The 15,230-nt window shown below is 52.5% G+C and overlaps 1 protein-coding gene across 2 annotated transcripts in view; it reads right to left on the bottom strand.

Moving 5' to 3' along the window:
• The window catches only part of RAD54L2 (RAD54 like 2), a 682,650-nt gene that overhangs the window by 326,799 nt on the left and 340,621 nt on the right, over window positions 1–15,230 (bottom strand). For both annotated transcript variants that reach the window (XM_085625105.1, XM_085625106.1), the window contains exon 10: window positions 10,998–11,340. In XM_085625105.1, the coding sequence (XP_085481231.1) occupies window positions 10,998–11,340 (343 nt within the window). The remainder of the gene's footprint in view (window positions 1–10,997; window positions 11,341–15,230) is intronic.

Genomic DNA, 15,230 nt, shown 5'->3' with positions numbered 1-15,230 from the left:
ACGCCTGACCTCAAAATGGCGCCCGGCGAGACACCGCTGTAGAGGAGCCTGGGACCCGCACCGGAGGCCGGAGATTGCGAGCACCAGTGGGACGCCCTGCCTTACCGGGAGGCACACAAATGGATGGCACCCAGAGTACAAAGTGTTCACCGAACCCGTGACGGCCTGCAGCGAGGGGAGAAGCGTGTGGAGACAGAGCCTGTCACCTGCTCTGACTACTGATCCCCGAGATCGACGGCCGGCGACTCCCTGGTGGCCCGCAGGCGAGGGCAGGATAGCGGAGTGTCTCCTGGACCTGAGGCGGTCTATAGCGGAACTCTGAGGCCGCGGCCGGGGGCACGGGTCGCTGGTGCGGGGTCGTTCCTGAGGAGACCCCCCTGCCTTCCTGGGGGGAGGGGAGGCCCGCGTCTTCAGCAGACGAGCAGCGCACTGAAGTGCTCCGACCGCGGCGATGGGGAAGCCCAGGGGGACACAACAGACGACGGTTCCCGAGACGGCCCCAGAGAGGATGCCCAGAGCCCGGACCTGGGTGGGCGCGGTGGAGACGCAGCCTGACTCCTCGGTCTCCGTCAAGCTCGACCAGGTCTTGGCTGCCCCTGAGCATTCCAGAGTCGCAATGGAGGAGCGACTCGGGACGTTGGCGACGGACATCAGCCTTATCCGTGATGACCATCGGAAACTGGTGGATAGGGTGAAGGACGGGGAGAAGAAAATGGAGGACGTACAGCCAACGCTCGACAAGCACCAGCAGACTCTCCAGGAGGTGCTACATCGCCTAACCATTATGGAGGAACGGGCGGACGATTTAGAAGGGCGCTCAAGGCGCTGCAACATTTGCGTAATAAGGCTGCCCGAAGGAATCGAAGGCACGAACCCCCTGCAATATCTGAAGACATGGGTGAAGTCCTTCACCCCAGAAAAGGATCGCTCCGCATTCTTCTCTGTGGAAAGAGCCCACAGGGTCCCGGCTCGCAGACCGCCCCCGGGGGCACCCCCAAGGCCGCTGATAGCAAAGTTTCTCCACTTCCGGGATAGAGATGCGATACTACGCGCGGCACGTGTGGCGGGCACCCTGCGGGTCGACAACCAACGAATAATGGTGTTCCCGGACTATGCTAGAGCAGTTCAACAACAAAGGGCCTCCTTTCTGAATGTAAAACGCAGACTGCGAGAGAACAATATTCAATACTCTTTGCTTTTCCCAGCTCGCCTCAGGGTGGTCCACGCCGATTCTACTGTGTTTTTTGCCAACGCCGCGGAAGCCCAAGATTGGGCGGACCTGCATTGCACACGACAGTCTAGGGCGGAGATCGCAAGAGACCCACACCCTAAACCTTCACGATCCGGAAAGCGATCACAACGGCGCCCGCGGGGTGGAATGAGTGGCAGAGATCGTGCACACACTCAGGACTCTCCTGACCTAGAGCAAATTGTGAAGGAACGAAGAGAGGCTCTACAAGCGGTGATCGACCTGCAGGCAACCCCCCTGCCGGACGACATCGACCGGCCACCACATATCTTTACATCGGAGGGGGAGAATGACAGTGACGACACAATATCGGGGGGAGGACTCCGTGACGCCCCCCATGGTCACTCCGCAGACGGTGGACCTCATTCTGGATGAACAATCTGGCTCCCGAGCGAAATGAGAAGGGACTTCAGACACTAACGTCGAGCTAAGTACACTTCCTTCCCCACAGGCCGAACTCTGACCTCAGTTTCGTTACTTGCTATAGCAGGAGCAACGTCCATTTCCCCTGATCACGGCCCGATACGCTGCTAGCCCGGCACGCATGCACCGCCGCCCCCTTCTTATATTGTTGTACCCCCCTTAATTGGGTAAACCGGTTTGGACGCATCGTCCCTGGCGATGGGCCCTAGGCATTGGGAATGTTCCCCGACCCTGTTTGTTCAGTTACATGTCCCAGTTCACCACTTTCCCACCCCTCACATGGAAGGATACGGACCCCGACATCCCCTGCTTATGCTTACACGGCGTCGGAGGACACAGACACCCACAACCAGCTGGGGCGACCGCGCTTTGTGCACTGCAATGGGCATAATTCCCGCGCATGGCGAGCAGGCGTGGAGACACGACACCTCATACACCACACACTGATGTTACCATCCTTACCCTGAATGTTAGGGGGCTTCATACTCCACGCAAAAGGTATACGGTGTACTCCTATGCAAAACGACACAGCGCCCCGATAGTCTTTCTACTAGAGACGCATCTCATTGCGAAAGAGGTGGGGAAACTACAGTCAAAGTGGAGGGGGCTCATTTGCGCCACAACCTACTCTGCGTTCGCACGGGGGGCGTTGATCTGGGTGCGACCGGGGACCCCCTTCCAGGAGCTTCGGAGGGTGGTCGACAAAGAAGGTAGATATGCGCTACTGGAGGGGCTGTTGGACGGACAGGTAGTGCTTCTTGGTAGCATTTACGCCCCCAATGTGGAACAAGACAAGTTTTGGGACCATCTCACGGGGGTCCTTGCCCCATTCGCTTCCGTACCGTGGGTTCTGGGAGGAGACTATAATTGCACGCTTGACTGGAACCTTGACCGCTCACACCCGCCCCCACTGCACTCCCCGGCATATAAGCAAACTGACAGATTCCGGGCTTGGATCGCCCACTGGGCACTCACCGATGCTTGGCGAATGCGCCACCCCCTGGTGCGATTGTATTCCTTTCACTCCATCTCCCACAATTTGCTCGTCCGTCTTGACCGCTTCTTATGCTCGGCGACTATCTTGCCCACGATTACCCACACGGACTACCTGGGCAGGATCATATCCGATCACGATGCCCACATTCTCCAGTTGCACTGGCGGCCCCCACACCCGCCGGTCCCCACGTGGCGCTTACCACAGGACTGTCTGTCGGACCAGGTCTTCCGACACGATCAGGAGAATAGCATCCAAGACTATTTCGCACGCAATTCGGGTACAGCATCATCCAAGTTAGTGGAATGGGATGCGTTTAAGGTGGTGGCCCGGGGTGAGTGCTTGAAGCAAATAACGGGAGTTAAGCGCGTACTAGAACAGGCCCTAACCGCTGCGGAGCGCCGCCTGGCGACCCTCACGAAACAGGAAGTCACATCCGAAGAGGAGATGCAAAGTATCGCCGAGGCAAAAACTGCCTACCAAACCGCCTCCGCGGACTTACGAAAGTACAACTTCCGATCTTACGCTACACGGATGCATAGAGAGAGAGATAAGACGGGCACTCTAATGGCGTGGCTAGCCAGGCAGGACACGGATGCCAAGCCCATTACTGAGATATTGGACCCTGGAGGGTTGGTCATACGTTCCCAGGCGGGGATTCTGGGCGCCTTCCGCGACTACTATGCGGAAACCTATAGCGACCCAACCTCTACCCCGCAACCTGTAGTGGATCGATTTCTCTATCCCAGACCCCTCCCAACGATCACGAGGACAGAGAGGGAGGCTCTAGACACGGTAATAGCCTCGGCGGATGTGACACGGGCCCTGCGTGCCCTGGCCCGAAATAAAGCTCCGGGATTAGATGGGTTCCCCCTAGAATATTACACGACATTCTCGGTACACCTGGTCCCTCGATTAGTAGAGGTGTTTGCGGCGGCGCTGAAGAAGGGAGAGCTGCCGAGATCCATGCGAGAATCCGTAATTGTGACGTTCCTGAAACCGCACAGGGACCCACAACAAATGGCCTCCTATCGCCCCATATCGCTGCTGTCCGCCGATTGCAAACTCCTCGGGAAGACCCTTGCGGATAGATACGTACAAATCATACGCTCCCTGATCCACCCGGATCAATGCGGTTTTATACCTGGCAGGTGCACCTCCCAGAACATACGTCGGGTCTTCCACATCCAGGATCAGGTACGGGGGATATACCCTCGAGCAGCCTGTCTCATCCTAGACCTTGAAAAGGCCTTTGACTCCCTCACATGGCGGTTCTTGTTTTCGGTGCTGCAGCGAGCAGGCGTTGGGCCCACCCTCCTAGCTTATACGCGCCTACTGTACACCGGGCTGACCTCGCGGGTGCGCCTGGGCCGGTACATCTCGACGGAGTTTGTGGTTCAGAGGGGCACGCGACAGGGCTGCCCGTTATCCCCTCTGCTTTTCGCTCTGGCGGTGGAGCCTCTCGCCATCCGACTCCGGCGGGAGGGGGAGAGCTGGGGTATCCCGATAGCGGGCACAGTGCATAGTGTATCTCTGTACGCTGATGACCTGCTGATCTATGTACGAGACATTACAGACTATCTGACCCCACTCTGGGAAACTTTGACGGAATTTGCTGCGGCCTCGGGGCTACGGGTGAACTGGGATAAATCCACGATATATCCGCTGCATCCGGAACTACCCCCAAAGGAAGTTCGCCTGGGGGCTCAGCGGGTGCCTTGGAGCGCGGAGGCCCCCCGATATCTCGGAATCCGTCTTTACCATTCCTCCACAGATATGTTCGAGGGCAACCACGGCAGGGCGTTGGCGAGTCTTAGGGCCTCGGTCGGATTTTGGAAGAGCCTTCCACTGGCTTCCATTGGGAGAGTGGCATTGGCCAAGATGATCATGGTTCCAAGACTGCTGTATTTCTTTACCAATCTGCCAGTAATCCCGCCGAGAGCTTTCTTCCGGGACCTCGACTCCCTCCTCAGTGCGCTCATTTGGGGGTCTGCCAGGCCCAGAATAGCCCTGACAAAACTGCAGCTGCCCACTACACAGGGTGGCTTGGGAGCCCCCTCATTAGAAGTCTACTTCCTGGCAGCACAGCTGCAATGGCTGTCCCATTGGACGGCAGACAGGTACAATGTGGAAACTTGTACTGCTGCAGGACGGATATCGATTCCGGAGATCCGTCGCCTACTCCTCCCTGGCACTCAGCCAAAACGCACATACCCACTACAGGTGTCAGTGGCACGTAAGTGCATGCTACGGATACACCGCATGTCCCCGGGGACCCCGTTGTATTCTCCTCTGCTCACCCTGGTGGGGTGGCCCAAACAGGAACGCTACTACACAAATAATGTGCTTCGCATATGGACGTCGTGCGGCTTAACGGAGGTGGAGTCCTTTTTCGAGGATGGGCAACTAAGACCATTCCATAGCCTGGTAGAGGAGTACGATCTCCCCCCGGGACAATTTCTGCTGCACCGCCAACTCCTAGATAGCTACCGACCATATCAAGACCTAAGTAAATGGGAACCACGCACGCACCCAGTTATCCACACGATTCTGCACATGGGAGCGGGACGCCATCTCACTACCTGGCTTTATAAAGCCATACGGGAACTGACTAGCAAGCCACTAGACACCCTGCGAGCCACCTGGGAAGCTGAAATCGGGCGGGCACTTCATGAAGGGGAATGGGGGAAAGCTCTGAAATACCCTAAGAAGGTCTCTAGAAACGCACGCTTTAAAAACATTCAATATCACATCCTACACAGGGCCTATCTAACTCCCGCACGCCTCCAACAATTCTATCCTGACACTCAGTTCCTGTGCCTCAGATGTCAAGCGCGGAATGCAGACTTCCAGCACATGTTCTGGAGTTGTTCCGTCATAAAAATTTTCTGGCACCACATCCACACTGCTCTGGGTACTCTCACTGGGCTGACTTGTATGAACACTTGGGAGGCCAGCGCCATAGGCATCTTTCGCGCAGGTAAACAGCACAGGGTGCAGACTCGTTTCCTCTCCCTAGCGGTACTCTTAGCCAAGCGCAGCATCGCCATGCATTGGCGTTCTCCCACTGGTCCACCGTTGGCGGCGTGGGTGGGAGCTACACACAAATGGGCGGCGGCTGAGGAGGAGACATTGCGGGAGGAGGAGGTAAAGGGGACTCGCAAGCACCCTATATCGATGGAATGGGCCATGCTATTGTAGCAGTTTCGACAGCTTTCCCCGGGCGCGAACCCGAATGACGGCTTCCTTACGTCGTCAGCCCCGCGCACACAGTCACAGGCCCTACCCAACTGATCTCTCGGAACCCCACACGTACAAGCTCCTCACAAGCCCTGGCATCTGGTATGCTGTCGCAGCCCTCGGTCGCACCAACTGGGATAAGCACACGCGAGTCGCAGAGGTGTCCTGCCCACACAACGCTGTATACCATCCCTAATGTAACTGGATATATCCTTCCATACCCATTCCTTAGTTTATGCCCGTGTTCCGCCCCAGTTTCTATGCCATATCTGGAGCCCGAGACAACAGGATATAAACATCATGCTCTCTTTATACATTGTTTATGCTCCCTGTTTATGTACCAACGATATATACAGCTGCTCTGTCCCACTACTGAATGTATAATCTGCTATGACTATCTGATGGTTATGTTTGATGGACAATGTCTGAAATATGAAAATGGAAATAAAAATAAGTAAAAAAAAAGGTACCCCCGATTTATACCCCCCAGCCCCGCCACAGAATACACCACATCGTGGCAATGACCTCAGACTCTCTTGTCCCTGAACGTCCAGGGAATGCACACAGCACGCAGAAGATATGCGGTTTACTCCTACGCCAAGCGCCAGAAAGTAGCTGTAATCTTGTTACAGGAAACGCACCTCACAAAGACCGAATTGGAACAAGTGCAAAGACGCTGGCATGGAACGTTTGCGCCTAAAACGCTTATCTGGCTTAGGCCGGGGATCCCGTTCAAGGAAACCCGTATGGTGGTGGACAAGGAGAGACGGAAAGCACTTAGAGGGGCACCTGGATTGTCAGCCCCTACTCCTTGGCAGCATTTACGCCCCAAATGCTTAGGAAGGGAAGATCTGGGACTCTACATCAATAATCCTGGCACAGTTCACGATGTCACCTTGGGTTCTGGGGGGGGACTGTAATTGTGTGTTACGACTTCTCTGGACTGCTCGCACTCCCCGGGCCCTGGTTCCTCTGCCCACGCACAAAGGGACCGTTTCCGATCGTGGGCGCAACACTGGTCCTTACAGACATGTGGAGAAGTCTGAACCCAACCTCTAGGCTATACTCCTTCCACTCGATACCCCATAACCTACGGGTACGCCCCAACCAGTTCATGTGCTCGACGGCGATAACCCCCATAGATTACTTACGGCAAGTCATTTCTGACCATGACGCACACCTCCTAACTCTTAAGTTGCGACCACCCCACCCACCGGTCCCCACCTGGAAATTGCAGCAGGAATGCCTAGAAGATCCAGTTTTTTGCCATGACCAGGAAGACAGTATCAAAGAATACTTCACAAACAATGCCAATACAGTGTCCACAAGGACGTTGGAATGGGACATCTTTAAGGTGGTCATCAAGGGGCCTGTATCAGACAGATAGCAGGAGTTGCAAGACACTCGACAGAAGCAAACAAAAAACGGAACTCTAGCCCGCTGCCATGACCAAGGCGGCAGACTCGGGCTCGGTATCCCCAACCCAAGTCGCGGAAGCCAAGACGGCATACGCGAAAGGATTGGCAGACCTGCGGAGGTATAATTTCAACTTATATGCAGCTAGGAAACATAGGGACCACCTTTTCGGATAGGGAGGGGCACTCAGCAGGGGTGTCCCCTCTCCCCCGTATTGTTCGCCATGGCGATGGAGCCTCTCACGATTTGATTACACTGGGAGGGAGAGGCCTGGGGCATGCCAATAGCAGGTACCACACATATTGTGTCCCTATACGCGGATGTCATGCTGCTGTATGTGCGAGATATCACAGCAGATCTCAGTCCCATATGGAGCACACTCGGACTTTGCAATCGCGACAGGACTAAAAGTCAACTGGGCAAAATCCACTATATACCCATTAAGTCCAGACCTTCCCCGCAAGAGATAAGAGTTGGAAACTCGAGCAATGCCTGGAGTAGTCGCACCCCGCGATACCTCAGTATGAGACTTTATCATTCGCCCGTGGACCTATTTGAGGGCAACCATCGCAGAGAGCTGGCGGAGCCAGAACCTGCGTAAGTTTCTGGAAGACCCTATCCCTAGCCCCCATAGGCCGAATAGCTTTAGCAAAGATGATCTTAGTGCTGCAATTACTCTACCACTTTGTCAATACCACCGTCATCCACCCTCTCCTTCTCTCAAGAACTGGACACATTAGTAAGTTCCCTTATATAGGGAAACGGGTGTAGAGTAGCCCCCTCAAAGCTGCAACTCCCGACAGACACAGGGGGGCCGGGAGTGCCATCCTTTGAGGCCTATTTTCTTGCGGGGAAGCTCCAGTGGATGTCCCGCTAGACAGCGGGGCGACATCTAGAGGAGACCGCCTCCGAGGGAGGATATATGTCAGTGCAGGCTCTTGGCAGCCTGCTCCTCTCAGGCACCCGTCCTGTATCGACATATCCTATACAGGCGACGGTAGCATGTGCATGCATGTTGCGCCTTACTCGCTTGTCCCGGAGAACCCCTCCTATATACAACCTTATTCCCACTAGCCGATCTGCCCAGAAACGGAGGATATTACTCCACTCGAGTAATGCAAGTCTGGACGAACCACTCTTTACTGCAGGTGGGGTCCCTGTTCACAGAGGGCCAGCTACTCCCATTTGCCAGTTATCAGAGGAGACAGGTATCTCATGGGGGCAATTCCTGCTCCACAGACAAATAGTCCTCAGCAACTGCCATATTTGGAACCTCTCTGAGGGGAACCCACAATGCACCTGGTATTCCACACAATACTCCACATGGGCATGGGACAACACGTAATCACATGGCTTTATAAAGCAATCCCAGACCTCACTGCCACTACACTTATCCCGCTGCGACATAAATAGTAGGAGGTGATTGGGTGCCCACTGCATGACAAGGAACGGGAACAAGCTTTAGAATACCCAAAGAAAGTGTCTTGAAATGCTGGGTTTAAAAACATACTATTTTCCATACTACATCGGGCCTACCTTACCCCAGCACGGCTTCAACGGTTTTATCCAGACACACGATTCTTGTGCCCGAGATGTCGATCCCTAGATGCAACATTCAAACACATGTTTTGGCTCTTCCCCACGATACACTCCTATTGGAGTACAATACACAAGGCACTGCGGGAAATAACAGGGCTCACTGACATTAACACTTGGGAGGCCAGCGGGATCTGGATATTACACAGACAAAAGACCCTCAAGGTTCAAACGCGCTTTGCCTCCTTAGCCCTTCTACTGGCAAAGAAAGGGGTCACAATGTACTGGAGAACCCCAGAAGGACCCCCGCTAGCAGCCTGGGCGGGGCAGTTGCAAATGGGGCTCGGCAGAGGAGGACAAAATCAGGCAGGAGGAGGTACAAGGAGTAGTAAGCAACACATATATACAGAGTTGGCTACACTGCTACACCAATTCCACCACCACACAATAAGCACCCAGCAACCACTGCCATTGACAATTGCAACTGAAGTCCCGAGACGAGACACACAATCCGAAGCTCATCAAAACACCTGTGACGACACAAATACCCCTAGGCACCACAGTGGTACATGATTATGCAGCACCCCCATGAGGATAGAGGCCCATGAAAAGCGCCCAAATTCGCCAGAGCTACGACCCAGGAGAACCCCAAGCCCCCTCCTCCCCATACATGCAAAAACACATTTATTTATTTTTAGACGCATGCTAGGGGAAGTTCTAGTTTGTCCTGACCTACCCATCCCTGCTTCCCATCCCCAGTTAGATGCGCACGCCAGTTATTCGAGGAAACTGATACTTTTCAAGATGAATAGCTCCTTTATCGAAGCTACATTAAGACACACCACGACACCGCACAGCCACAGCAACAGCAGGGTGATCAACAGACAGACCTGCTACTCACATATATTGCCACACCCTCGGTGGATCAGTAGAAATTTTATATGGAGTTACAATAATTGTGCCAATTTTTATGACTGCAGCCATGTAAAATGTCGTGAAAAATTCAATAAAAATGGTTTTTAAGAAATCAGGGATTGCTACTCTTGAAGTTTTTATCTTATTTAAATAGGTATACTCCTTTTCATGGCGCTGATGTTACTAACTTTTAGGAGTCGTTTTCAGCTTAAAGAATTTTTCTGGATTTACATCCAGTGGATCATTCCCCAATCTAATGTTTAGGTCCCAAATTGTGCCTTGTAATCTTTACACCCCTCTACAACTTTAGCTTTATGGGTGATATTGTCAATAGTTTTGGGATCCTTTGGATTTGCCAAAGGTTTTTAGCTATGCTGTACAGCATCTCTGATGCTGTGCAGAATCATTAAATAAAAAATAAAGACTATTGCGTGATATTGTAAGTGGAGCACCACACATGCGTATGCCTGCAAAATCAAGCAGCCACTTTTTTTCTTTTATTTAGTGATCCAACTCAGGTGAGCAACATGGACAGCAGGAGAGAAAAGCAAATGGGCATGAGAGAGAACTTTTGGAGATGGGAGGGGGGTAGAAGCACACAGGAGAGAAAGCAATGAGGCGGCTTAGCTCACGAGGGCAAGCACATCGTGGAGGGGGCCAGGGTAGAAGCACACTGGTGAAAGAGCAGCGTGGGAAGAGAAGGTCACGCAGGAGACATCAAGACAACACATGAACTCTCGCAGAGAGTTTAAACAAAAAGGAAAAAGTAGCGTTGAAAAATCCTCAGAGTAAGGATTCAGTAATGCATCCATTCTCCAGAGGAAAGACAATCACAAGAGGAGGAATAAAAGCTCACACACGCTAACAAATAAGAATAAAGCGAGTGAGAATGAAGTCAACCAATGATAACCAATAGGAGCACTCTAGCCCACTGTAAGCTTAGAATATGTCTCGCAACAGGATCCAAAAATGGAAAAGTGACAATTCTGGACTAAACCGGATTAGATGACGTAATGATGCACAACATGTGATTCCAGAAAAGATTCATGATGCAAAACCCAAAAATGAGTGTACTAGGCTTTGCAGCAATGTGTGGTGTACCATTGCTGCTTTTGAAGGACAAACAGACAGAGGGCTTTGCTGCTTTTGTAGGAAAGAAAACCGTCTTATGGAGGGCTTAAACGATGTGTCTCAGTGGCTAGGGGGGTCAGAGCAAAGACTTACCTTTGCACAAAGCCTTCAAGTAAGCTATGCAGGACATGGCTGCGGTAGCGCATAAGGCGAACGTCCTGTGGTGTGCTGTCAATACATTGTCCGTTCAAGATTGGGCGCTCAAACATGTTGCTGAATTCCTGCCGTGTGCCCAGAAAATCTGGTCTCACAAAGTCTACCATGCACCAGTACTCAATCAAGTTGTTCTGAAGAGGATACCCTGTCAGGACAACCCTGCGACGTGAACGAATGTTCTTCAGTGCTTGCGAGGTGCTTGCATGGCAATTCTTGATCCGGTGCCCCTCATCACAGATAACTACATCGGGGCCAGGGCGGGATACGGCCTTTTCAATGCCTGAGGACAAAGTGAAAGACAGTTTAAGTGAAAAAATCTGAAAAGACACTGGAAGAGGTTTAAGTTGCAAGAGGAGTGAGTGTAAAAGGCAAATGTGAACACACTATAACTTGAGTAAGGAATAAAGGATGCTGTAAACAGTGAGGCAGAAAGCTAATGGGAAGTTTGAGGGCTTTGCATGGAATGGCTCCTGCTAGTTATTCCCCTTTTCTGTAGAGATATTGGTTTTAAATGATGAGAGGATTGGCAGACTCATCTTTATACCCATCCAAGATCATAAACAGCAACGTTTGGTATTTAAAGTGTTGTTAAATGGCTATATGTAGAAGAAAATGCAACATAAAATGCAAATTATTATATGGTAGCTGGCAGCACAGACAGCACTTGTGGACACAACAATGCGGAGCATAGAGAAGAGAGGATCGATTGAACACAGCAGAGGATGGACTCTATATGGGTAGGTAATAAGGCTGTATAACGTGCATAACATGAACAGGGAGGAAAAGGAAATAGCATAGGGTGAGAAGAGTGCATGGGATGGAGCACTCCCTAATGAAAGATAGGAAATCTGGTACCATGTATATCAGGCAGGAGCTTATGTATGACATGCACAACCCAATCACAAATACATATATATGAATGTGATTCTGTGGGGATGCAGGGTGCCTTTTTTTTTGTATAACATCTGTTTATTGATTTTTCTGTTACATTTTTGATACACAAATTACATAGTTGCTTACATAATAATGCATAACATGCATTTCTTCTGTGCTATATGAACTGTACTTTTAGCATGCATCTCTGGGGAGTGTGTAGCCAGTTACATAAGGAGGTGGTATAGGAGAAGACATCTGTGCATGTCACCAATTACATATTGTTTTTTACCGGCAGAACATGTGTTACATACATTAAAATTCGATCGATGAGGCATGCATATGGTTCAATAAACAGCAAAACTCAGCAACGGAAACAGCATAAAAAGAGCTAAGCAAGAGTGTGGTTCTCCTCCTGGAGATCGACCCACCACTCTTCACCTCTGCTTTGTCTACATTATTTGGCATCTACAATATAAGTCCTCCTCATACCATTATGTGCAGGTGTTTGAAGGCTTGAACAAATGAACACGTAATACATAGGTAGCCAGTGCAGTCAAATCTTTTACACACGACAATCCTCTTATTACAGTCAATAATTCTATTATAGAGGAAGGGGCCTGCCAGTGCTGACCTGCACCGACAGAGGAGTTGCCATCTTAATGCATCCACGCCGAGTGTGTACAAGTGAAGGGTGTGCCTCGACTGCCGTCTCTGGTGAAATAAACAGGCTCTTATGAGATGAAGTGATAGAGGATAGGCAAATGAGAACAAGTATCTAGGGGGCGTGGTCTCCACCTTCGGTGTCAGGGGGCGTGGTCTCCACCTTCGGTGTCAGCGGCCGTGGCAGGTACGCTCGTGCACTCGGGTGTCATGAATGGAGAGGGACGGACAGAGGTAAAGGCTCCCACTACCTCCCACCCCGATCTCCAGGCACCCCAGAGTAGGCTAAGCACCGATACTAAGCTCACTAGGAACGTTGGAGAGATGCCTGATCAATACCCTGCTGTGTCCCCGGAAAGTCATGCAGGATAGCATCCGAGTTTGGTGCGATAGGGTTTTTGACGCAATGCCACTCTCTCCGCTCTGGCCCACACTAGGAGTGACTGTCTCTAGGCCAGCAGAGCACGGGGGTCAAGTGGCTTCCATCTCTTTGTGATCCAGCGTTTGGCTGCCAGCATACCCAGCTCAAGGATGCGGGAAGTAACCATCAGCCGTTTGCAGGGCCGGACTGGCCGTAGCGGCACCGGGCAATACCCCGGTGCGCCACATGGGTGGGGGCCGGTTTTGGGCCTCCTAGGGGCCGTTTTTAGGTCTCGCGATCTGGAAGTGCAAACGAGTGCTTTCAGGCCTCCAAATACAGTGCATGTGCGCCGGCCGGGCGCGCGCACCATTTGGAGGCCTGAAAGCACTCGTTTGCTTTCACTTTCGCGGGCCGGTTTGATGTTTGATCGCGATCACTTTCACACAGTGCATGTGCTCTGGGCGCGCGCACCATTTGGCAGCCTGCGTGTACATTTCGCGGGCGCTTGGATGTTCTCAGTGAGCCGCGCGGCCACTGCGAACATCAAAGCGCCCGCGAAATGTACACGCCATTTGCCACCCCCTCCCTTATCCCACTTCCTGCTTGTCTTGTTTGACAGGCATCTTAACTTGCTTTTTCGAGTACCCTTGAAGGGAGTGATGCAACGTGTTGATAAAGTAACTTCTTGCGTAACTCGTGCTAGCACTGGCCTCCATCTGCCATAGGTCCCTTTGATGGTACTAAAGTTGTATTTTTCCAACACATTACAGCGTTGGTTTAGGCTTTTCATTCATTGATTCAGTCCAGCTCTGGTCTCCAGCTATGCATGCTACTTACACTAACAAGCATTTGCAATGCAATAGGTCTCGCAGTTACACAAATTAAAGCTATTGGCATTGTAAATGACAATGCCAATAGGCATTGTTATTTGCAATGGCAATAGCTCAAACTCGCGTAAATGCGAGACCTAATGCATTGCAAATGCTTGTTGTTATAGGGCCGTGTCTGCAGCATAGCTGCAAAATCGGCCCTGTAACAAAATCGGCCGAAAACCGGCCCTGGCAAAGAGGTCGGCAGCACCCCTAACCCCCCCCGCGAGGGGGGGAGGGGGCGGCCGAGCACTTTGTCAGGGCCGGTTTTGGTTCCCAGTCCGGCCCTGGCCGTTTGCCTTTAGGGTAGAGAGCAAACAGATTAAATTGAATTAGCCCTGTAACTGAAACGGGCACCCAAAATGACCGGACAGTGCAATCCCGGCTGAGCTTCAGGGGCTATCTGCACCTGACTGCGCTGCCCAAGCCTGAGAAATCGTCGTGGCTCTGGCCCTGGCTGCGTCTGAGATGCCCCGAGCGACCCGAAACTGACCGGACGATTAGAGGCGGGCATGGTGAGTGCGTGCGGGGCCCTGGGGGGATAGCTGCGGCCAGGGAGATTGCACGGTGGTTTGTGGACACCCGCTGGGCCCCCCATGAGCCTCGGACGTGGCGACTGCCCCGACGGCGATCGCGGCACCTTCCGGGATTCAGGGCCCTGCGCCATACCCTCTTGACTGCACAGGCGTTCTATCATCAGAGCGGGGAGGGCAAAGGACGGGCTCTGGAGCCCCCGGCTTCCTGTCGCATAGTGCTGGGAATAGTGATTGCCTGGGAACCGCCGGCAACACTCAGGACAGGCCGGTGCAGTCAATACCCCCCCACAGCAGTGATGGACAGTCATACCAGCCTAACTGTCCCTAAGATGGCCGCCACAAGTGGGCCTTCCACAAAAGCACTCTTGTCTCCCCTTGTTGGCGAGGGAACCAGCATTTGTTCTCTGGGGCTAAAGGGACCTCTCCGAGAGTGAACACACCGGTAAGGGAGACACACTCAAAAGAGGATTGGGAGTGGTCCCCCCACCACTGGGATCCTGCACAAATGCCCAACACTCACTACTGCTGCTGGAAATGGGGAAGATCTGCAAACTTTGAAACTGTCCCTTCCACCTCTCCTCTTACCACTCTTGACCTGGGGGCGAGCTGGAGGACGAGGCGGACGGCGCTCACCAGTAACACCGGGACCGGTGCTTATGATAGAACTATAACGATGCCCCCAGGGCGGAAACCATAACTGTCTGTACTTACCGCGGAGCTCCAACAACCTTAGCTGATGCCCGGTGGAGCGGTCCTATTCAGCTATAGAGGAGTTTGGCTCTGGTTCACCTCCCCAACCTTCACCTACCCAGCCTGACATCGGACATTGTTTTCCTCGTCTCCCCGTTTATGTTTCTTTTCCCTCTCC

The sequence above is a fragment of the Triturus cristatus genome, chromosome 9, assembly GCF_964204655.1.
Source record: "Triturus cristatus chromosome 9, aTriCri1.1, whole genome shotgun sequence".
Lineage (NCBI taxonomy): Eukaryota > Metazoa > Chordata > Amphibia > Caudata > Salamandridae > Triturus > Triturus cristatus.
The sequence above is the reverse complement of the archived record's forward strand: the minus strand, read 5'-3'. Positions and strand labels throughout refer to the sequence as shown.